Source organism: Danio aesculapii, chromosome 2 (genome assembly GCF_903798145.1).
Source record: "Danio aesculapii chromosome 2, fDanAes4.1, whole genome shotgun sequence".
Lineage (NCBI taxonomy): Eukaryota > Metazoa > Chordata > Actinopteri > Cypriniformes > Danionidae > Danio > Danio aesculapii.
In genome coordinates this window covers 1891104-1915988 of record NC_079436.1, presented here as the reverse complement: position 1 = coordinate 1915988, position 24885 = coordinate 1891104, and the positions used below count along the sequence as shown (strand labels likewise).

The following is a 24885-nucleotide window of genomic DNA, read 5'->3' as shown; positions in this document are numbered from 1 at the left end:
AAAGCCTTTGTTTGAGGTTTATGAAGAAGAAAATAAACGTTAAATGTCAACCATCTAACATAATAATCATTAATATTAGCTGCTAAAAGCATCATTTAAAGGGATAGTTCACCCAAAACTGAACATTTACCACTACTCAAGTGTTCATGAGTTTCTTCTGTTGAACATTAAAGAAGATATTTTGAAGAAGGTTCGAAAATCACAGACTTATTGGTAAAATAGCAGTTTTACGTGTTTTGTAAATGATATTTTTCATTTATTTCTGCCTTTGAATTGCATCATTTTTCTTCCAACAACGTTTAACCTTTAGATTATGAAAAAAAGTGACTTTTACTAACATTTTTAATAGTTTAAAGTGGTTTGTGTTATGTGGTGTTGTATATTACGCCACAAAAATCTTGTAATAAACCACCAGTACATTTTCTGTTATTTTACAGAGTTATATATTGTATTTCTTATACACTATATTATTATTTTAAACAACTAAAATGTCAATAAAAGTCACTTTGTTAAACTGTGGAGTTGAATTTTCAACATCAAAAGTGGACAGAGCAGGGATCGACATCCCATAATGCATTTCACAACCAGAAATAAATGGAAAACAAACAAAATGTGTAGACAATACAGTGCAGGAAAAAATACTATTGAAGTTAACGATTACAGGTTTCCAACATTCTTCAAAATATCTTCTTTTGTGTTCAACAGAAGAAAGAAATTCATAAATGTTTCAAATAAGTAAAGGGTGAGTAAATGATGCCAGAATATTCATTTTTTGAGTGAACTATCCCTTTAACAGTGTTAAAATCCCATGCTTTTCATGTAGACGCTTTAACATTCTTTTCTCATGTACAGTGTGTAGTTTTAGAGTCTTGAAAGGTTTTGTTTCACTTTCTGCTTTGTCTTGTTTTCATTCTTTGAAGTTTGCCTTCACGGTTTGCATTATGCATTAATAAAGACAGATATTTCTCAGCTTCTCCTCAAGGCTACAAGTAAAGTTCATAAGAATATTTGTGTTTCTGTGAAGTGTAAAAACAATGAGTTTGTTAGCTAAACTTATAATACAGCAGTGTACAAAGGATTTTCTTTTCCTCTTCTATGACATGAGACAGTAAAACTGACAACAGCTATTTTATAGAGCTGTAAAAATTATCGTTATTTTTAAATCATTTATAAAAATCATGAATATTTTCACTAAATGAATTGGATTTGAGAATTTACGAACCATGTTTTGACTTTACGAATTTGATTTGTGTATTTATGAATCGTGTTTTAAATTGATTAATTGAATTTGCATATTCACGAATCGTGTTTTGAACTTACGAATTGGATTTGTGTATTTTTGTAATATGTTTTGAATTTACGAATTGCATTGTATTTACGAATCGTGTTTTGAATTTATGATTTGGATTTGTGTATTTACGAATTGTGTTTTGAATTTGCGAATTGGATTTGTGTATTTACGAATTGTGTTTTGAATTTGCGAATTGGATTTGTGTATTTACGAATCGTGTTTTGAATTTATGAATTGGATTTGTGTATTTACGAATTGTGTTTTGAATTTGCGAATTGGATTTGCATATTCACAAATCGTAATTTGAACTAACGAATTGGATTTGTGTATTTTTGTAATATGTTTTGAATTTACGAATTGCATTGTATTTACGAATCGTGTTTTGAATTTATGATTTGGATTTGTGTATTTACGAATAGTGTTTTGTATTTACGAACTGTATATGCATATTCACGAATTGTGTTTTGAATTTACGAATTGGATTTGTGTATTTACGAATTGTATTTTGAATTAACGAATTGGATTTGTGTATTTTTGTACTGTGTTTTGAATTTACAAATTGGATTGTATTTACGAATCGTGTTTTGAATGTATGATTTGGATTTGTGCATTTACGAATGGTGTTTTGTATTTACGAAATGTATTTGCATATTCAGGAATATACAATTTTGAATATACGAATTGGATTTGTGTATTGACGAATTGTATTTTTTTAAATGTGAATCTTGTTGTGGATGTTTGAATCACAATTTATAGATGTATTATTTTGAGACTGATCTAGCTCCATATTTATAACACTTCGGTGGACACGCAGCCTTATTTCCTAATATATATGTGTGTGTGTTTCTCCTGAGAAAAGGGAACCCTGCTTTAGTTCACACTGAAATGCTGGTATTTTACTCTTATTCCAGTGCAGATATTTTTATTTAGTACTTGTACTAGATCTGAGGTAAACTGGGTAACGGGGTTAGTAGCACTAAAGCTGCTACTAAATCTCATATTTTATGCAGCCTGCTATACTCAGGTAATACTCCTGAAGAAAATGTAAAGTGGAGAGTTGCTTACATGTAAAATGATGTTAGCCAGACTCAATTCAGTGGTTATGCGTTTAGTGATGTTGGTTTAACCCTTTACCTAACAAGGACCCGTACAGTATATGGTAATTTTATTGCATTTTCATTCATTTCAATACATTGGTTCCATTATCTTATATTCTACGTCCTAAAAGTCTTGTGATAGGGCGGAGGGGTGGCTCAGTGGTTAGCACTCTTGCCTCACAGCAAGAAGGTCGCTGGTTCGAGTCCTGGCTGGGTCCGTAGACATTTCTGTGCGGAGTTTGCATGTTCTCCCTGTGTTGGCGTGGGTTTTCTCTGGGTGCTCCGGTTTCCCCTACAGTCCAAACACATGTGCTATAGGGGAACTGAGGAACTAAATTGGCCGTAGTGTATGAGTGTGAATGAGTGTGTATGACCCCTGATTAATAATGGGACTAAGCTGAAGGAAAATGAATGAATGAATGACTTGTGAGTTCACAAATTGTGTGTTGTATTTATGAACTGTGAATTTACTAATATTGTGAATATATAATGTGCTGTGCATGTATGAAATTTATTTAGTAAATTTTTTTAGACCGATCTGACTCCACAGAAGTTAGCCAATCACATCACTTTAAAAATGCTGGGTTATTTCAACCCAAATCTGTGTAATAGGGACTAACCCAACTGCTAAATATTAAATTATTAATTCATTTATTTTCTGTCAGCTTAGTTTCTAATTTATCAGGGGTCGCCACAGCGGAATGAACCACCAACTGTTCCAGCATATGTTTTACACAGCGGATGCCCTTCCAGCAGTAACCCAGTACTGGAAACACCCATACACACTCATTTACACACACTCATACACTACGGCCAATTTAGTTTATCAATTCCCCTTTAGCGCACGTGTTTGGACTGTGGGGGAAACCGGAGCACCCGGAGGAAACCCACGCCAACAAGGAGAGAACATGCAAACTCCACACAGAAATGACATCTGGCCCAGCCAGGACTTGAACCAGCGACTTTCGTGCTCTGAGGCCACAGCATTAACAACTAAGCCACCACGCCACCTAATATTAAATTATTAGGACCAAATTTAACCCAGTGTTTGGGTTAGTTCATATTTTACCCAATTTGGATTTAAATAACCCAGCATTTCTTAAGAGTGCAATAAAGCTTTGCTAAAGTTCAAACTGACCATCAAGATTATGGTGGGAAAATAGGGTGATTTAAACAACACCAAATACGGCTTTGATTTGTTGTTGCCAGACGGGCGCTCTGAGTATTTCTGCTAATCTACTGGAGTTTCCACCCTTTTCTAAGGCTTACAGAGAATGACAAACAACAAAAAAATAAATAAATAAATCAAGTGATCAGTAATTCTGTTGGCAAACCTGCTCTGTTGATGCCAGAGGACAGAGAGAAACAGCCAGAATGTTTTGAGCTTAAAGAAAACCAAAGTAACTCCAATAAAAAGAGCATTTCTGTATAAAACACTACACTGAATTCCTAAAGCTCTCGGCTACCTTGTGGCGCCTGCATACATCTCATGTCCACTTATACATGTTGAAGTCAAAATTATTCACCCTCCAGTGAATTTCTTCATCAAATATTTCCCAAACGATGTTGAACAGATTCAGGAATTTTCACAGTATTTCCTCTAATATTTGTTCTTCTGGAGAAAGTCTTATTTGTTTTATTTCGGCTAGAATAAAAGCAGTTCTTAATTTATTTAAAGCCATTTTGAGGTCAATATTATTAGCTCCTTAAGCAATATTAGTTTTGGATCAACCCAGGTTCATTCTGAGAACGTAGTCCCGGGGACGTTTCTGGAGACCGCGAAATACGTAGCCGGGGGTATGTACGGCTGCATTTCATTTTTTTAAGCGATCGCTGCGGGGCGGCTGTGAAGCTCGCCTCTGTGTTGGGGCTTTTTCGCTGCAACTAGTTTGTCCGGTTAGCTCTTCGTGTACTCTGGCGGACTCGAGGCGCAGAGAGGGGCTGACCACGACGACGACCGGGTTCGAGTCCGGGGAAGAGCGGTTCCAGAAATCAGGTAAGAAAACAAAAACAAAATCCAAAAAATGAAGCGAACAAGTTCGTCACAGGGTGAGAATGTGGTCAAAATCTGAAAACGTGGTAAAAATCAGACGAGGGCTTTTCTTTTTCTGGACGGCTTTTGTGAATTATCGTTGGTTGGGTTTAGGGACGGAGGAGGGTGGGTCAGCCGATTGGCCGGTCGCACGGTCAATCATTCTTTCATCCAGGCAGACAGGCGGAAGGTCGTTCGACAGCGACCTCTAGCGGGTTTACGCGAGAACGGCGCGGGAAAAAGCGCGTACATCGGCCTCTCGCGGATTCGCGAAAACAAAAACTGCAAAAATACGTACCTCCCGGGACGTATTTCGTGGTCTCCAGAAACGTCCCCGGGACTACGTTCTCAGAATGAGCCTGGGTTGTTTTGGATTGTCTCCAACAAACCACTGTTATACAATCACTTGCCTAATTACCCTAACTTTACCCTAATTAACCTAGTTAAGCCTTTAAATGTCACTTTAAGCTGTATAGAAGTGTCTTGAAGAATATCTAGTCTAATATTATTTACTGTCATCATGACAAAGAGAAAATAAATCAGTTATTATGAGTTATTAAAACTATTATGATTAGAAATGTGCTGAAAAAAAGTCTTTCTGTGAAATAGAAATATACAGGCTGATAATTCTGACTTCGACTGTATATGTTGTCCTTTGCTGAAGTGGAAAACAAACAGAGCGACTGAGCGAGGGAAAATAAATCGAGGTAAAAACGTCTTGTCAGTGGCCGTTGCGTGGTGTTTGACATCTCCAGGCTTGTGCCTCTACAATTTTCTTTTTATTATGCCAGGTAATTTCACCGCCTGCCAGCAGGAGGATTCACAAGCCATTGTCCATCAGAGCTCTCAGCAAAAGTAGCCTCAATTAGCTGTCATTTCAGTCGGTGTCACGAAAAAGTGTGGAGTGAAAAGCAGAACGCGCAGCCTATCAAAGGACGACACCACTCAGCGATTAAGAATAACAGCGGTTTTGCACTGAAGAGCAATCCTCAATGGTCTGCGCAGAAATTGGGATTTCAAGAGGAAAAGTGGCGAGACGGCTAAACAAATCTGTCACATAACTGACGCCGGCTCTTGCTTATTATCGCACTGGAGCCACAACAGACTAAAACCTGAAGAAAAGGAGGAAAAACATGGCATCAATTTGTTTCTTTCACGCAAACAAACATGGAGTTACCAAATGCAAATGTAGTTTGTGTCTGAAAAGTTTCCTCCGGTTGTTGGTTATCACTTGGAAGTTGGTTTAGAACTATGGAGTCAGATCAGTCTCAGAAATGATACATTTACAAAGTACACTCATTGGCCACTTTATTAGGTACACCTGTCTAACTGCTCGTTAACGCAAATTACTAATCAGCCAATCACAGAATGGGGAAGAAAGGGGATTTAAGAGACTTTGAACATGGTTGTTGGTGCCAGACGGGCTGCTTTGAGCATTTCAGAAACTGCTGATCCACTGGGATTTTCACGCACAACCATCTCTAGGGTTTACAGAGAATGGAATGAAACAATATCAGATGAGCGACGGAGGAGAATGGCCAGGCTGGTTATAGCTGATAGAAAGGCAACAGTAACTCAAATAAGCACTCGTTACAACCGAGGTCTGCAGAAGAGCATCTCTGAACACACAACACGTCCAACCTTGAGGCAGATGGGCTACAGCAGCAGAAGACCACACCGAGTGCTGCTCCTGTCAGCTAAGAACAGGAAACTGAGGCTACAATTCACACAGGCTCACCAAAACTGGACAATAGAAGATTGGAGAAATGTTGCCTGGTCTGATGAGTCTCCATTTCTGCTGACACATATGAATGGTCGGGTCAGAATTTGACATCAACAACATGAAAGCATGGATCCATCCTGCCTTGTATCAACAGTTCAGGCTGGTGGTGTAATGGTGTGGGGGATGTTTTCTTGGCACACTTTGGGCTCATTAGTACCAATTGAGCATCGTGTCAATGTCAATGTCAATAATATAACGAGTTCTATTATGTATACTGTAAACTGAAGAACATTTCTATTGTATGTTTAATGGTAGATTTCTGGCAACCAGAGCCTACAGTTTTTTTACCATAAATTGTATGAGATTTTTTTTTGTAAAAGTGTGGTAATTTGCAGAAATGAAAACACAAAACCGTGCAGAAGTGATTATCCTACTGGTAAATGTTTTGTTGAGACAACATTCATGTTGGTGAATGGTTATAAAACAGTTTTTCCTGCATCATTTGAGACACTTGGACTCGATAGCTTTTTCAATTGTTTCTCTTGAGACGGTCATCAATCCAAGAGTCCTCAAAGGAAAATTGACCGGTCGGATTTCAGCTCCGCTATTGATTAACTGACTGAATTTCTGTTTCTATTGCTGACCGAGTGTCGACTTCCCTCACATCTCCAGCTGTAAAGTGACTTTGGGGATGAAGATAATGAGTTTTTCCTTAAAACAAGCAAAATAATCTGCCAATGGGGTGAGCAAATAATGTTATTTCAAAGCAAAACAAGATTATTTTGCTCGTTTTATAGAAAAACTCACTCATTATTTCTGAAAAGAAGACATAAACTGTATCAAATACTGTTATTTTATGCATACTTTCATTTGAACAGTTGACTGTGGTGTATTGTAGTACTGTATAATTCACCCTATATAGTTACAGCCACAACATATTAAACATATTAAACAATAACATGGTTAAAAAACTATACTTACTACACATTACTATAGTATTTATTCAATGTAGGATGTTCGAATGTGTATATAATCAACAACTTAACTGATAAACTGTATTAAATACTGTAGCGCACTTTAATTTTTACTACAGTAAACTGTGTTATATTGTAGTATAATTCACCTTATTTAGTTGTCGAAAACTACATCACTTGTTTACATTACTATAGGTGTAGCGTTACCATAGCAACTATAGAATCACCACAACATACGAATTCAAGTACTTTACCATAATAAGCTTAAAAAACACTATATTTACTATAGTATTTCTTCATGTAGAATGTGTGTATATCGCCAACTGAACTGATAAACTGTATTAAATACTGTAGCATATTTTAATTTTTACTATAGTAAACTGTGGAGTAGTTTAATACACCCAATAGTTGTCGAAAACTACTGTCATTTGTTCACATTACTATAGCTGTCGTGTTACCATGGCAACTATAGAATCACCACAACATACATAATCAAGAACTTTACCATAATATGCTTCGAAAACACTATATTTACTATAGTATCTATATTTACTATAGAATAAGAACAACTGAACTGATAAACTGTATTAAATACTGTAGCGTACACTCTATATAGTTGTCGAAAACTAGTCATTTGTTTACATTACTATAGTTGTTGTGTTACCATAGCAACTATAGAATCACCGCAACATACGAATTCAAGTACTTTATTTATTCAAGCACTATATTTACTATAGTATTTCTTAATGTAGGATGTGTATATAATCACCAACTGAACTGATAAATGATATTAAATACTGTAGCGTACTTTAATTTACTACAGTAAACTGTTGTATTGTAGTATAATTCACCTTATATAGTTAGTTATAGTGTAGTTGTCGAAGTTGTCGTAGTTGTCGAAAACTACATCATTTGTTTACATTACTATAGGTGTAGTGTTACCATAGCAACTATAGAATCGCCACAACATACGAAATCAAGTACTTTACCGTAATATGCTTCAAAAACACTACATTTACTATAGTATTTCTTCATGGAGGATGTTCGAATGTGTATATAATCATCAACTGAACTGATAAACTATTAAATACTGTAGCGTACTTTAAATATTTCTATAGTAAACTGTGGTGTAGTTTAATACACCTAATAGTTGTCGAAAACTACAGTCATTTGTTTACATTACTATAATTGTTGTGTTACCATAGCAACTATAGAATCACCACAACATACGAATTCAAGTAGTTAACAATACTATGCTTCAAAAACACTATATTTACCATAGTATTTATTCATGTAGGATGTGCATATAATCCCCAACTGAACTGATAAACGCTAGCGTACTTTAATTTACTACAGTAAACTGTGCTGTATTGTAGTCTAATTCACCCTATAGTTGCCGAAAACTACTGTCATTTGTTTACATTACTACAGTTTTTGTTATCATAGCAACTATAAAATCACCACAACATATTAAACTATAACATGGTTCAAAAACACTATATTTACCACAAATTACTATAGTATTTCTTCATGTAGGATGTTTGCATGTGTATATAATCACCAACTGAACTGATAAACTGTATTAAATCCTGTCTCGTACTTTCATTTTTACTACAGTATGCTGTATTGTAGTCTAATTCACCCAATGGTTGTCGAAAACGACATCATTTGTTTACATTACTATAGTTTTTGTTACCATAGCAACTATAGAATCACCACAACATATTAAACTGGTTAAAAATCACTATGTTTACTACTAATTACTATAGTATTTACTCACGTAGGATGTTTATATCGTCACCATACATAAACTACCCTCTCACCCGTGTCTAAAACTAATGTGACCTCATCAATTCCTTTACAGCTGTTTCCCCCCATTCAAAAAAAAAAAAAAAACAACCTGTCAAACAAATGAAAACAGCTGAAGCGTGTAGAACTTCCTTACCGCGGTAAAAGAGAAACACCTGTTTTTTTGCAGAATCTTTAAAGGTTTAGGCCTCAGATCCCACATGGGTGTTACATTTCCATTAATCACCACAGACTAACAGGTGTCAAACGCTCCATTACCGAAACCGCGGCATTAGCAGGTTGACTGGTGTGTGTGTGTGTGTGTGTGTGTTCTGTGAATGGCCACAGGCACATGAAAAAGCAGATGGATTGGAGCCCGACTCACAGACTCTATTTAGAAACTCTGATGTATGTGTGTTAAAGACCAAAGCGAGTGGAAATGCGGCTTATTAACTTCAGGACTGACACCGCCTGCAGGAACACACGGCGTGTGTGAAGCAGGAGAATGAAAAACAGGCAAACAGTGAGGAGGAGGAGGGAAAACACACACACACACACACACAACAATACTCCCTTTTTTCCCCGTTGCTCGCTCTGTTCAGTGCAAATGCTTCGATTCAACTCAAAACACAGAGATCTTTCGTGACTGTGAGATATTCTCTGAGGAAATACACTGTTCAAGGAGTCATTTTAGCGTCTCGCTAACATCCAAAGCTGACTTTGTAAATTAAACCACAGTTCCTTTTGTGTGTGTCTTGACGAATCAAAACTAAATGTATCAAATGGATGTTAAAGGGATCGAATCTGATTGGCTGATAGCCGTGCAATATTCTGCAATATCAGCACTTGTACAGCCTCCTCACCCTTCTGTATTACTCCGCCCATTAAGAGTAACAGCAAATCAAAAAGTGACAGCGTTTACTTCATTTGCATACTTCATTTGTCACAGAATTTGTTCCTAACGATATCAAAAAGGAACAAATATCGATATTTTCCAATATCGATACTTTGATCATTTGCTGTAGTCACATACGCCAGTATACGCAATGTCGAGTCTGTATCATAATTTATATATTAACGATTCATTTTATTTACATATCTTAAAAATGGCTTTTGCTGCTTGTTCAAACTTATTTAAAATCAAAAATGGGATTTATGATCATGGAGATTTAGTGTAGACGTGTGTTTATATGTCTAGTTAATAAAACACGCGCAAATAGAAACACACAAACAAATACAGAAACAGACCGCAGTCCGCAGCAGAAATGAGATAGAGACCTCAAAAAGCGATGAACCGACTGCTTCCTGTTTAGACTTCACTTAATTTGCATACTTTAGTTTATTTTATTCATTAATTGCTAACAAAACGTACAGGATGAAAACTATATAATGAAGTTAGATCACCGATTTTAGCCGAGGATTTCAGGAATCTTTCAGGATTTCACAAATTTGTCTCAGATGACAAAATATGTGGCTGAAATCTCCCAGCGTGAGCAGGGCTTAAGTCGATCTCGCTCTTTTGTATGTTTCAGTGCTGTGTGTATACCGCAGTAATCTGCTAGTGTTTGCTTTGGCTCTTTCGGGGTCTCTGATCTCCCGATTGCAACAGAGAAATACTGGGAAATCTCTGTAGACTGATGGCATTTCATGATGTTCAGTTTTATAATCTTAAAATATGAGCAAAATCAGCTGTTTTGTCATCACTTTAGACATTAAGCTATATATAGATATTAGATATTACGTGTGTGAAGTAGCAGCAGTTTCTGCTGTTTTGACGTCGAATGTTGGAAGAATGTAGTTCTTCATACAAAAGCTGAAAACCTGTAACCATTGACTTCCACAGCAGGAAAAGCAAATGCTTTGGAAGTCAATGGTTACAGGTTTCCAACATTCTTCAAAACATCTTCTTTTGTGTTTAAAAGAAGAAAAGAAACACTTAAACATCTGCAACGAACAAATGTTGACAGGGATTTCAGTTTTGGGTGAACTACGCCTTTAAAAGTGTCAAAATGAGAGGCCGTCAGCATTTAGTTATGCGTTTTACTGCTGGTTCTTCGCAGCTTTGCTTTGAAGAAAAAAAACATCAATGGCTTTCTTTTTTAAAAAGCATTTGGTTGCTTTTGACTTGCTCTCTTTGCTCAATATAACGCTTCAGTGATGAGGTTTGATGCTCACCGTTACTGTGAGCTGATGCTCAAAGCCTTTTAAAACATCTGATGCACTGATTGTATATATAAAAAGCATTCAACGAGGAAAAAACTACAAAGTGGGACGAATGAAAAGGTGACCCCTTTCACAGGCTGAGAGCATGCGCTTCTGAAAACACCATGTAAATCTAACAAAGCAACATTCATAACAAATAATCATTCATAACATATTTTATTATTAAACTGCAGTGAAATCAAATTGCAAAACGAGTGTGCTCTGCTGCAACTCATACTCTCCAGTATATCGTATTGGATTTAAAATATTGCTTCTTACATATAAAGCTTTAAATAATCTAGCTCCTGTTTATCTAACCAATCTTCTGTCTCGCTACAATCCAACTCGCTCTTTAAGGTCTCAAAACTCAGGGCTTCTGGTAGTACCTAGAATAGCAAAGTCGAGTAAAGGAGGTCGAGCCTTCTCATTTATAGCTCCTAAACTCTGGAATAGCCTTCCTGATAACGTCCGAGGCTCAGACACACTCTCCCAATTCAAAACTAGATTAAAGACCTATCTGTTCAGTAAAGCATACACTTAGTGCACCACTTAGGGGGCTTCCACACAGGTTATGCATCTTGCTGATATACACTGTGAACAGCAGCTACGCTAATTATTTTCTTTATTCTCCTTTTCCACCTGGGGATACTCTTCCCGAGGCCCTCAGACTATGCAGAGTCACTGATTTGATCCAAGACCAACGACGAGATGATCCCAAGGTTTCCATATCCTGGACCAGGCCGTATCCTGAGCAGCTACTGTGATGGTCATGGAAGAGTGGAGAACGTGAGACTGATTCCTGTGACGCTCCAGAAACAGACGAGTCTTCGCTGAGGCCAGCTTCCAGCCTCCGCCGCTGAGACTGCAGCTCTGCACAAGACGTTTGGCCAGCGGAGAAATTAAAATGGTCGTGCCCAACTGAGCCTGGTTTCTCTAAAGGTTTTTTTCTTCACTTTCGCCATTAGTGAAGTTTTTCCCTCTCCGCTGTCGCCACTGGCTTGCATGGTTCAGGATCTGTAGAGCTGCGCATCGTTGGGTTTTCTCTTCAATATTTGGACTCTCAGTAGTGATTATTAAACCACACTGAACTGAGCTCAACTGAACTGAGCTCAACTGAACTGAACTTAAACTTTACAAACTGAACTACACTGTTCCTGTTCACTATGACCTTTTAAGTGAAGCTGCTTTGACACAATCTACATTGTATAAGCGCTATACAAATAAAGGGGAATTGAATTGAATCTCCAAAGCAAACCAAAAACTTGAACAAAATCAACAACAGAATGGAGGACGTCAGGATTGTTTTGGGTTTTGTGATAATGGAGATTGATTTGATTTGATTTATTTTCGAACAGAACATTTACATTACATTTCAACATGGTCGAAGATGGAGCGGGATGAAGCACAAGCTTGTTATTTTCCCACACTATTACCACATGCATCAGGATGTATAGGATACATAGGATTGAGCGTAAAACAATCAAGTTGTCCCATAAAACCCACAAGAACTGCATTGTTTCAGTTCATTTTAAGTAGTTTGAACAAGCAGCAAACGTCATTTTTTGAGTGTGAATTAAGACTGAAGATGAGAAACTTTCCAATGATTTGATTCATTCTGCTTTTATTCACGGATTCTCATTATAAATCAGATATCTCAAGTCGTCTCTGCCTTCATGGAATTACAGGAATCATAAAGGAGGATTACAACACTACACATTTTAATACTCTCTCTGTTCATCGACTCGCATTTCTGGGAGTTTTTATCCAGCGCTTTAAGAGCACAGCAGTGTCCCTGCTACTCTTTTAATAGCTGGAAATAGTGCTAACATGTAATTACCCAATGCGCAACTCGCAGTCGAGGCATAATGTGTGGCTCATAAAGTCTGGTAATGAGATTTAATCGCTCCGCGGACGCATCGCACGTCATTCGCTCTGGATGCTGTAAATCCTACAGATGCTTTGCAGCAGGTATTGCTGTGGGGTTTGACCGCGTTCCCAATGAATATTAATGCCGGCAACTCATTTCAGCTCTCAGACGCAGAATGGGATGATAACCGGTTTACCGCGGTTTGGAAAAAAGTCAAGGTTTTAAAACCGCTACTATTTTCTCTTATACTGTTCCTATTTTACAAATGATGTTGAACAGATTCAGGAAATGTTCACAGTATTTCCTATAATATTTTTTCTTCTGGAGAAAGTCTGATTTGTTTTATTTCAGCTTGATGTGTATCAAGCATCTGTTTTGTGAGAAGTGCTTCTCGTATGATATGTGGACGACCCGTACAGCTTTACTTTGACATTTTCTCGAGCGAGAATGACGTCGACTGAAACTTTCTGTCGTACACCACACCCAAAAGGGTACCCATCGGTTCCCTTTAGGCAGTGGAAAGAAAAGACCCTAAACTAGAAGTGCACAGGACTCTCTAATTATATTTCTCTCAACACAGCAGATGTCCTCAGGTTCTCCCACAACAGTGACAGAAATTAACATTTCCTTTAGGAGGTGATGTTTGGCTGCTTAAATTGATTTCCAGGGGCATTTTAACCTTTACAATGGCTGTCTAATCGTCTTCATCCAATGAATATGTCACCTTGTATGTCAGATTTCTGAAGTTAATTAAAATAATATAATAAAAGTCACTTTTTCACCACACATAAAGCAGAACTATATACTCTCAGCCTTTTTCTTTTCTTCTCCTAATGTTTTTTATTATTTTATATACAGTTGAAGTCGGAAATATTTTTTCCCAGTGAAGAAGAGAAGATTTTTCCCCATCACATTTCTAAACATAATAGCTTTAATAACTCATTTCTAATAGCTAATTTCTTTTATCTTCACCATGATGACCACATAATATTAGACTAGATATTCTTCAAGACACTAGTATTCAGCTTAAAGTGACATTTAAAGGCTTAACTAGGGTAATTAGGGTAAAGTTAGGGTAATTAGGCAAGTCATTGCTGTCACTAACCCTCATAGATCGCTGGAGAACATTCATTTTCACTTGTGAATTCTGCCACTATATGAACTACAACTCCCTTCAGGCACCACACATACACACCTGTCTCGGTTCCCTATTGATTACACACACACACGCACAGCTGGGAGCTACTCAAGGTTGATTACATGGACCATATAACAGCACACACACTTACAGACATTGCAGAGTCTTGTTGGTACATACCCTGTGACATTACGAAGCGTTTCCTGGTTTAGTCTCTCCATGTTTTGACCCTTGCTTTGTTTTATTGTTTATCCTGCCTGCCGCCTGAATCAACCATTTGCTTATTATCTGACTACGTTTCTGAATTTCCCTGTACGTTATCGTTTGCTCCTGATTGTGACCATTGCCTGCCTGACCATTCTCTGTGTAATAAAGTACTGCACGTGGATCCTCAACTCTGCTGTCCAGCATCCTCAAGTTACAATTGTATAACAGTGGTTTATTCTGGAGACAACCTAAAACAAGAGGGCTAATAATCCTGACCTTAAAATGGGTTTAAAAAAATTAAGAACTGCTTTTATTCTAGCTGAAATAAAACAAATAAGACTTTTTACAGAAGAAAAAATATTATAGGAAATACTGTGAAAAATTCCTGAATCTCCTAAACATCATTTGGGAAATATTTGAAGAAAAAATTATATTAATTTGCAGGAGGGCTTATATATATATATATATATATATATATATATATATATATATATATATATATATATAAATAAGCAACAAAAAAAAACACACACACACCAGGGTGCGATATTTTTGGCAGCTTTTGCAAGAATCATATTTGATTTTCCCTTTTTAATTTCAGAGTCTCTCAAATGTAGTTTATTTTGACATTGGGTGAATTCCCAGACATCAACACTGCTGTTGCTGTTCTGAACTATGCTAATTGCTTGCTCACAAACTAGTTTAAATTCTCCACAACACTGTTTGCATGGGAAATAAGGTAAAACTACACAGAGTGACCAATGCTTAAGACACGATGTAACCATGAAAGAACGAGTGACGTGAGTCTGGAATTTCCTCTGAAATCTGACCCAAAATCTCAATATTTGAATTAATATTATAGGTTTAGTATGGCAGGGGTCTTACAGCTTCTGCAAAGCCACATTTAAGCACATTTCAAGCACTTTCCAGGTGCATTTTTCATTTTTTCAGCACTTTACAAGTTACAGATTTACATACAGCACTCAGCATGAGTACACCCCATTTTGACAGTGAATATTTGTATCCATTTCTCAGTGAATGTTGGTCATATATTTAGGTGCATTTGAATAAAACAGATTTATTAAATTAATATATTTATTAAAATAGTGACAGAGAGATAATTCATTTAAATCCATGCAATACTTTTATTTACCATATACATTTGGGTGTGCTAACTTTGGAGCATTATCATAAAGTAATTTGTTAGATTATCTCTAGATTTAGCTTCAGTACTGGCTAATTTAATATATATGCACAGATATAATATTGTATAGCTTCCTGTAGAAAATATTCATTTAAACGAGACATTTGTGAGCGGTGTACTCATATATGTTGTGCCCTGTTTATATGCATACTTCATCCTATCAGATGCTGTTTGGTATAGTATTCTATAGTACAGCATAGAGTTCATAGGAAAATATGTTGGCATGCTTGCGAGCAGAACAACATTAAATTACTGTAATTTACTCTATTGAATGTCATTTATTTACATCTTAAATGTGTCATCTTTTATCTTAAGTGTACATTTATTTAAAATTGATGATGCATCGTTCACTTATGACATGGCAATCATCATACATGCAAAACTACAGTTTTCATTTTAATTGAAATAAAACAAAATAAAAGTACATATAGTAAAATAAAAAAGAATAAAACAAATAAATTAATTAATAAATAAAATAAATGAAAAATCTAATTAAATAACAAAATAAAATTTATAGTAAAAGAAATAATAAAAGAAAAAAGAAAATGAAAATAAAAAATAAATAAATAAAATCAATGAAAAATAAAATACAAAAATTTATTAATAATAAAATAAAATAAATAATAAATAATAAATAAATAAATAAATAATAAATAAATAAATAAATAAATAAATAAATAAATAAATAAATAAATAAATAAATAATGAATAAAACAAAATTGATGAAAAATAAAATAAAAATAAAATAAATTAAAATTAATAATAAAAAAGAAATAAGAAAAGAAAAGAACATTAAAATAAATAAATGAATAATAAATAAATAAAATAAAATAAAACTAAATTAAATGAATAATAAAATTTAATTAAAAAAAGAAAAGAAAAAAATTTTAATAAATAAAAATAATAAATAAAAGAAAAGAAAATTTAAATAATAAAATTAAATAAATGAAAAATAAAATTCAATTAAATTAACAATAAAAAGAAACAATAAATAAAGAAAATAACAGAAAATGAAAATAAATAAATAATAAATTAAATAAATGAAAAATAAAAGAAAACAAAACAAAATTAAATTAATAATAAAATAAACAAAATAATAAATAAAAGAAAATGTAAATAAATAAATAATAAAAGAAAATAAACGAAAAATAAACAAAAATAAAACTAAATTTAATTAAAATAATAATAAAATAAAGAAAATAAACGCAAATGAAAACAAATAAAGTAAAATAAAATAAAAAAATAAAATAAATGATAAACTAAATTAAATGAATTATAATGAAAATAAATAAATGATGAAATAAAATAAATAAATAAATGCATAATAAAATAAAATAAGGTTAGGTTAATGAAATAATTACCTTTTTTATAAAAGCAAAACAATTAATTTTAAGCCGGACTTTAAGGACTTTTTCTCCAAACTTTAAGCACATTTGAAACCTTGAAAACACTACTCTAAAATTCAAACATTGTCAAGGATTTCCAGCACCTGTGTAAACCCTGGTATGATGAAACATAGTGAAAAATACAACCATTTGAACCTTTTTTAACATACCTTCTCGAATTTAGAATTAATTTCATCTTTAACTCTAAAACAGCACTGGGAGAGATCTGAGATTCAGAGATCAGAAGAGGATAATAATAATTAAGCCTCTAACTGGCAATTTGCAACCGTCCCGAATTTGCAGCGCTGCCCTGATCACGCACTAATGGCAATTATGATAATTCAGCTGTTAATTACATTTACATGCGAAGTGAAAATAGGCTCAAACGCACGCTTTCTCCGTCCAACACGCTGGGCCAATTAAAAACGGCTCTGTCTGACTTAATTGTGACTTCAAGGAAATTCAGAAGTCGACCTTTGGAGGACAGACGATAAAAACACAGACGGAAACAACCCGGCCGGATGAAAACAAGAACACAGCAGGGACTTTATGGCATTATTTTGTGTCACACAGCGAGATATTTGGAGCACACAGAGTCTTCTGCTGATGGTTAAACTCAGCTTTTAGCTATAGCTAAGAAATTTAATAAATAAATCATCATTTTGCATTGAAAATGTGTGTGAATATGTGCTGATATCACATTTGAATCACATTTCTCACTCTTTCCAAATGTTAGGTATGTTACTTGTTAAAAAGTAATTAGCTATAGTTACTTTACTTTTCACAAATACAACCACAAATCAGAAACATTTGGGATAGTATGAAAAAAAACGCAAATAAAAAAGGAAAGTGGTGATTTTTAAACCGACTTTGACTTGTATTTCATTGCAGACAATATAAACGCAGAATATTTCATGTTTTTTCTGCTCAACTTCATCTCATTTGTGAATATTCATCCTTTCCTGTCATTCAGACCTGCAACACACTCCAAAATAAGTTGAGACTGGAGCAGTTTAGGGCTGTAATTAGGCTTGTGCCGGTATTCGGTAATGCGATAAATCACGGTAATGAATATGCATGATATTGTTATCGCGGGCACTTCAAAATACCGTGAAAAATAATAGATCCGAATTTATATTCTTAGAACGCGCCTTAGCTTATTTTCCATCAACCGCTTGAAGAAACACTGCATATATGCTGCGCAGAACTGATGCGCACTCTGATGTAAACAATCCCCGCATGTAGAAGCACTGTGTGCGCGCCGCCGCTGCCACCGCACTATAATCCTCACACGAAGAAAAAGCATTGCGGAAGGAGTAACGCTGCCGACAATTTATCCCCCTTCAAAAAGGGTAAAGTCAGAGGTTTGGAAATATTTTGGGTTCCAAAAAAATGCAGAGGGATTGCTGATCGAAGACGGTTTCCCTTTGCACATTCACTTTGATATAATTGCTCAAGTTTACTTTTATATTGTGTATTGTTTTATTTATATTTATTTGTATTTAAATGTTTGAAGTACTTTTAGTTAATTAAAAAGTTATTAAAGTTACTAAGTTGACGAAACTGAAGTTTTTTGTGTTTTTTTACCTGTTTCTCTAGTAAAATTACAATATCGTGATAATACCGTATACCGTGATAAAAGCTCAATCAATTAATCGCAGCATGAAAATGTGATACCGGCACATGGTAAACTGCTGAAATAATGATGTGATGTGAAACAGGTGATGTCAACAGGTGACTGTAATTATGATCTGGTACAAAAGCAGCATCCAAGAAATGCCAACTGACCCAGCCGGGACTCAAATCAGCGACCTTGCTGCTCAAAGGCCACAGTCCTAACCACTGAGCCACCTTGTCACCCCAAATATAAAAAAAAATCTAAGTAATTAGTTATAGTTACTAATATTTGAGATTAAATATAAAAAACATTGTCACATAGCCACATTGGCCTTCTTTGTGGCCATGCATAAAACTAAGCCTTGCATATAAAGCATACTGACGGAGAACAAATGATTTATTTCTGTCCTTTTTCTCCTCTCGCTGACAGACGAGTGTTGTTTTAATGGCTCGCAATCAGATCTAATGCTTGCAGAAGACTGAGCTTTTCTTCAGTAATGATGTATGGGGTCATGAGATGAAGGAGATGAACGCGTTAAAGTGACTTTATATACTTTGAAAGCTTATTAAATGCAAGTAAAGTCTCTGCTTTAACGTTTCAAATGACCCTTGAAAATAAAATGACAAAAACTTCAGGAGTGACAGACGAAAGACTCGTATTTATTATTCAATGTATGACCTATATCTAGTAATAAGAGTTTAGATTCGACTGTGTGTGAGCAATTTCATGCAAATACCAACATTGCCATGACAAAAATGACAAAGGTTTTAGCAGTACTGTAAAATAGATTTAAAATGTCTCTGTCAGTGTTTTCAAACAGTCATATTTGATTTAGCAAAGTCACACAAGGGCTAATTTCACATCCGTCACATCCATAACCAAACTTTTCCCTCATAAATGCAAAAATGCCAAATAACATCATGTTTGTTCATGTTTGTTTGGCTGGGCGATCATTCGATATCGATAATTATCACGATATTTAGCTTTTCGATAAAACGATAATGACAGTTCAATAGGTGTTTGATAATATTTACGCACTATGCGTAATGCTGCGCAGCCATTTTGTAGCCAGCCCTTCCGAATGCCGCACGCAGCAGAAGTTTACAGCCATCAGGGGCGGACTGGAAAAGCATTTTCCTCCGGGCCAAAGTTACAGGTAGTCAGGCCACATCTGATGCGATCTAGAAAGTAAAAAGCGAGGGGGCAGGGATATAATGATGTGATGTGAAACAGGTGACGTCAACAGGTGATTGTAATTATGATCTGGTACAAAAGTAGCATTCAAGACAAGGTCTAGTCCTTTAGGAGCAAAGATGGGCCGAGGATCGCCAGTTTGCTAACAAAGAGAAAATTACTGAAATGTTTAAAAACAATGTTCCTCAGAGATAGAGAGGAAGACATCTGGATATCTCACCTTCAACAGTGCAGAACATCATTAAAAGATTCAAGGAATCTGGAGGACTTTCAGTGCGTAAAGACAAGGGTGCAAGCCTAAGCTGAACAACCGTGATCTCCGATCCCTCAGGGGGCGCTGCATCAAGAATCCTCATTCATCTATAAGTCATATCACCACATGGGCTCAGGAATACTGCGGCAAACCTTTATAGTACCACAATATGGAGTTACATCCACAAATGCCAGTCAAAACTGTACTGTACCAAAAGGAAGCCCTATGTTAACAGTGTCCAGAAGCGCCGTTGACTTCTCTGGGCTTGGAGGCATCTGTGATGGTCCATCACACAGTGGAAAAGAGTACTGTGATCAGATGAATTAATTGTCGAAGGCAGCAGAAGTTTACAGCCATCAGGGGCGGACTGGAAAAGCATTATCCTTTACAAGACGCTGATGCCAGAAACATGTATTATTGTCGGCTAAGTGAAGTAAAGGTTCGTTTTTGAAGTACTGTATTTATAAGGGTGCCTGATAAACAAAACAGTGCCTCAATGTGCATACTGTCCTCCCTAAATTACTGAATATTATAAATATTGTACCATTAGGATCAGAAAGGTGCACATTGAGACACTGAGATTATATCTATGGCTCCAGATGGCCAGTCCTCCACTACACCTTGGTCCCACATTTATTTCAAAGGAGCGTTACCATGTAGTAAAATGGCGGATCTATTAATGCATTTCTTCTAATAGACAACAACAGAGTAGGCGACATCTAATTTAACTATCTATGCACCACACTCAATTGACCAATAGCACATGCCTTTGGACAGCGAGGAAAACCAGAGCACACGTATAAAACACAGGGAGAACATGCAAACTTCATACAAAAACACCAACTGGCCCAGCTGGGACTAGAACCAGCGACCTTCTTGCTGTGAGGCGACATTGCTAACTACTGAGCCACCGTGTTGCCCACATTTGAATTCAATTTACACCAAATGTTATATATTGGGACTGTCTAAATTGACTGAAATTCTCATTCTCTAGGACAATAACCAAATGGCAATAGTTTCACGTTACTCGAGTAGGGTCATCTCAGATATGACATGCTTTTGAGAAACACAGCAATTGCGAATTTCCCCTGGTGTGAACGGCAGTGGAGATGATTGGTCAGGTCTGCTGGGTTACAGACGTAATAGAAGGGAACTGGATTGCAAAAACTCATCAGCCACTCGAGTCTACTCATCAAGTCCTTTACTTGCCTCAATCGGCCCGCGACAATCACATGATTGACAATGATTTAAATAATCTACAGCCGTTTTGTTTAGAGGACTCTCTCTACTGTCCTCCATTGCACACTAAGGCCATCTCCACACATACATGGGTACTTTTATACAGTTTCCCTGCTTTCATTTACAAAAAAGAAATCTGTCCACACAAAAATGCACTGTGATACATGTTGAGGGCCTGCCGAACCAACAGGGGCGACGAAGACACTTTTATGCTGGGTTCACACCAAACCTGGTGTCAATGCAAACATGAAAACAGAGGCGGAATATATGGAGCCAGATCAGTCTCAAAAATAATACATTTACGAAATAAAATTCATAGATGCGCAGCACAATTGACATTTACAAATCCAACCGGCGAATTCAAAACACAATTCATAAATTCACAAGTAGAAAATATTTTCACCAAACGAATTGGATTTGTGTATTTACTAATCAAGTTTTGAATTTACAAATTGGGTTTGTGTATTATTTATGAATCAAGTTTTGAACTTCGTGTTTTGAATTGACGAATTATATTTGTGTATTTACGTATTGAGTTTTGAATTGACAAATTGGATTTGTGTATTTATGAATCCTGTTTTGAACTGACGAGTTTTATTTGTGTATTCACGAATCGTGTTTTGAATTGACGAATTGGATTTGTGTATTATTTATGAATCATGTTTTGAACTTCGTGTTTTGAATTGACGAATTGGATTTGTGTATTTACGAATCCTGTTTTGAATTGACGAATTATATTTGTGCATTTATGAATCGTGTTTTGAATTGACGAATTGGATTTGTGTATTATTTATGAATCATGTTTTGAAATTCGTGTTTTGAATTTACGAATTGGATTTGTGCGTTTACGAATCGTGTTTTGAATTGATGAATTATATTTGTGTATTTAAATAATAAATAATAAAATAAAAATGTATAAAATTAATAAAATTATAATAAAATATTATTATAACATTTATAAAATTATTATTTATTATTATTTCTTATAATTTATTATTAATAAATAGTGTTTTGAATTGATGAATTGGATTTGTGTATTTGCAAATCGTGTTTTCAACTTACAAATTGGGCTTGTGTTGTGGATGTATGAATTATATTTTGTAACTGTATTATTTTTGAGACCGTCCAGTGGTCGAACAGTGCAGAATTTGCAATACGTTTGCTGCAAACATGTGAAATTTGCTTCTTTGGACAATCAGAAAGGCAAAGGAAACACGCTGACATCATGAGGCGAAAATTCTGGCAGTTTTCAGAAAGTTTCGGTTTCAGTCATCCAATACTCCATTTTCGTGTGGACAAACAGCAAAACCACATAGAAAAAAAGTGCAATTTCCAAAACACCCATGTTAGTGTGGACAGGGCCTTATATCACTACAATTGATAGTTGCCGAACACATTGCCGAATGGTAGCATCATTGACCCATAACAATCTATGGTACCTATAACTGTCATTGCGTTTGTGTCCTTTTAATACAGTTTCTATTCTAGTTTGCAGGTCAAGCGCAATTAAAGTTTAGATTGAAATGCAAAGCCAAATTATAAATATTAGAAGTGAACGAATAGATTTTTCCTACCAGCAAATATTAATCCAAGTGAAAGAAACCGACACCAAATATAAATGCAGACACTTATTATGCTATAACACCATCACTAATGACTAAATCGCTGAGGAATATCCACAGGATAATGTTAGATGTATAAATTGTAGCTCTGACAGGGTTTTAAATGACTAAAAAAGCTTGCGTGTGCAGTATAAGGATCGCAAGTCCCCACAACTTACAGTTTGTGATCATATCTTGGTCCTGTTCTGTTGATATGTGATACAAATATCTGTTGTGTTGCGTTTATATGAAGATCCCAGTGTGGCCGCCATTACGGCCCACTATTATTTTGCCCGCCAAGTCTCCACACAGATCCCATGACCAAAAAACTATCAATCCTCTGAATTAAAAACAAGTCATCCATAACAGCCTGCGTCTCTGTAGACAGAACAATAAAAACCACTTCACAAAAGCCAAACAGAGAGAGAGATCTTACCTTCGTCAGGATCCGGTGGCCCGAACTCCAGATTGTATCGAAGAATGTAAAAGTTATTCCACACATAAAGCTGGTTATCCCTCGGGTTGTAATCCACAGCGGCGATGTACTGATACTTGTTCGGGAAGAGTATATTAACGTACTCCCCTTGCCCCAGTTTGGTGTTGTACACATAGTCGATTTGGCTCTTACTAGCCTCGCTTTCGTTCTCCTCGTAAGTTGACCGCACCACATGCAGTACACCGCACACCATGAAGGCATTGGAGGCGGAGCGTTTATCGTAGACGGTTTCCCACGTGGCTTCAAAGCGTAGAGTATATGGATTGAGTTGGCTGAGAACGATACGTCCATTATTCTGCTCGGTGGCGTAGATCACCCATAGTCCTCGTTCATCGACTGCTAAATCGATGTCTGTTTTGCCACCCCAACGATACGGGGAGGTATCGTGATAATTAGCGCTGGCCACTATAGCCTCCCCGCTCTTTATTCGAGTCCTCAAGTCAAACTTGACTATATTTCGAGTGCGTTCCTTGTTGAAAAAGATGGCGCCGTCGTAGGCTACAAAACCGGTTCCGTCAACACGATGTGGAAGCTTGTAGGTGGTCGTTTGTCGGCCACTTCGTAGATCGTCCAGTGAGGCGTACTCTATGAGAGTGTCAGTACGGTATGGAGTCCAAGGCATGAAGTAGATCTTATCCCCGGCCTGCAGGGGGTCTTTGCACCAAGCTCCACTCTGCTGTTCGGCTTCAAACTCAAGAGTCGGATCTCCTACTGCTTTCAGAGTCCCGGGGCAAATAAAAACTGGGTGGGGAAAAAGGTCAAGAGGCAAGACGTAGAGTTAGACGATGGACTAGCAATGTGCAAACACTGTAAACAATTCTGGGTTCCACACAACCAGTCGATTAAGTTAACTTAATTGTTTTTACAAATTTAAGTTGATCGAACGTAAAATAATTAAGTTGCCCCCCCCCCCCCCCCCCCCCCCCTAAAGTCTTAAAAATTGTGTGGTTTCAACTCATTTTAAATAAGTTGCTTGAACAAGCATCAAAGTCATTTAACCCTTCTGTGCTGTTGGGGATGTTTTCATCCACTCTGGGGTGATTTTGAGTCTTAATTTGGCCTTAACTCTCTCTATGTTTTAGCTAGCTGAGATATTTTTGGTGACAAATCTTATTTTGACACATATTTTGAGAAAATACTTTGATTTTGAATGATCAAATGTACTACTCTGGGCAAATTGAATACCCTTTTGTTATGTTAGAGATGCAACACCTCCACTGAGTTAAACTGCTGTAAAAATGCATCAGATTCATATTTTTTTTCTAAATTTTTTGCATAAATCTGTTAATCAACCTCAGTCCTGATCAAAACTACTAAACTGCCTAGAAAATTACAGGATTTCTACTCTTTAATTGCCAAATTCATAAATGAAGTCACTGATTTGGTGAAAAAACACACAAAATGACGTATTTTCAATAAAAAAGTAATTGTGGACTGGATTTTTAAAAACTTTCGGACATTTAAAACATGTGAATGAGGCTATAAAGTACAACGTTCTCTTAGAAGATTGACCCGACGTATCCTCTGGAGTTTGTTTTCCATATCAAACTTGCGAAGTCTGAACTTACACGGAAAG

At 36.1% G+C, this 24885-nt stretch overlaps 1 protein-coding gene across 1 annotated transcript in view; it reads right to left on the bottom strand.

The window, feature by feature from the left end:
• Nucleotides 1–24885, bottom strand: part of LOC130234359 (adhesion G protein-coupled receptor L2) — a 254267-nt gene that overhangs the window by 101187 nt on the left and 128195 nt on the right. Inside the window, 1 exon segment of the mRNA XM_056464612.1 lies at nucleotides 23250–24050. Coding sequence (XP_056320587.1) covers nucleotides 23250–24050 — 801 coding nt within the window.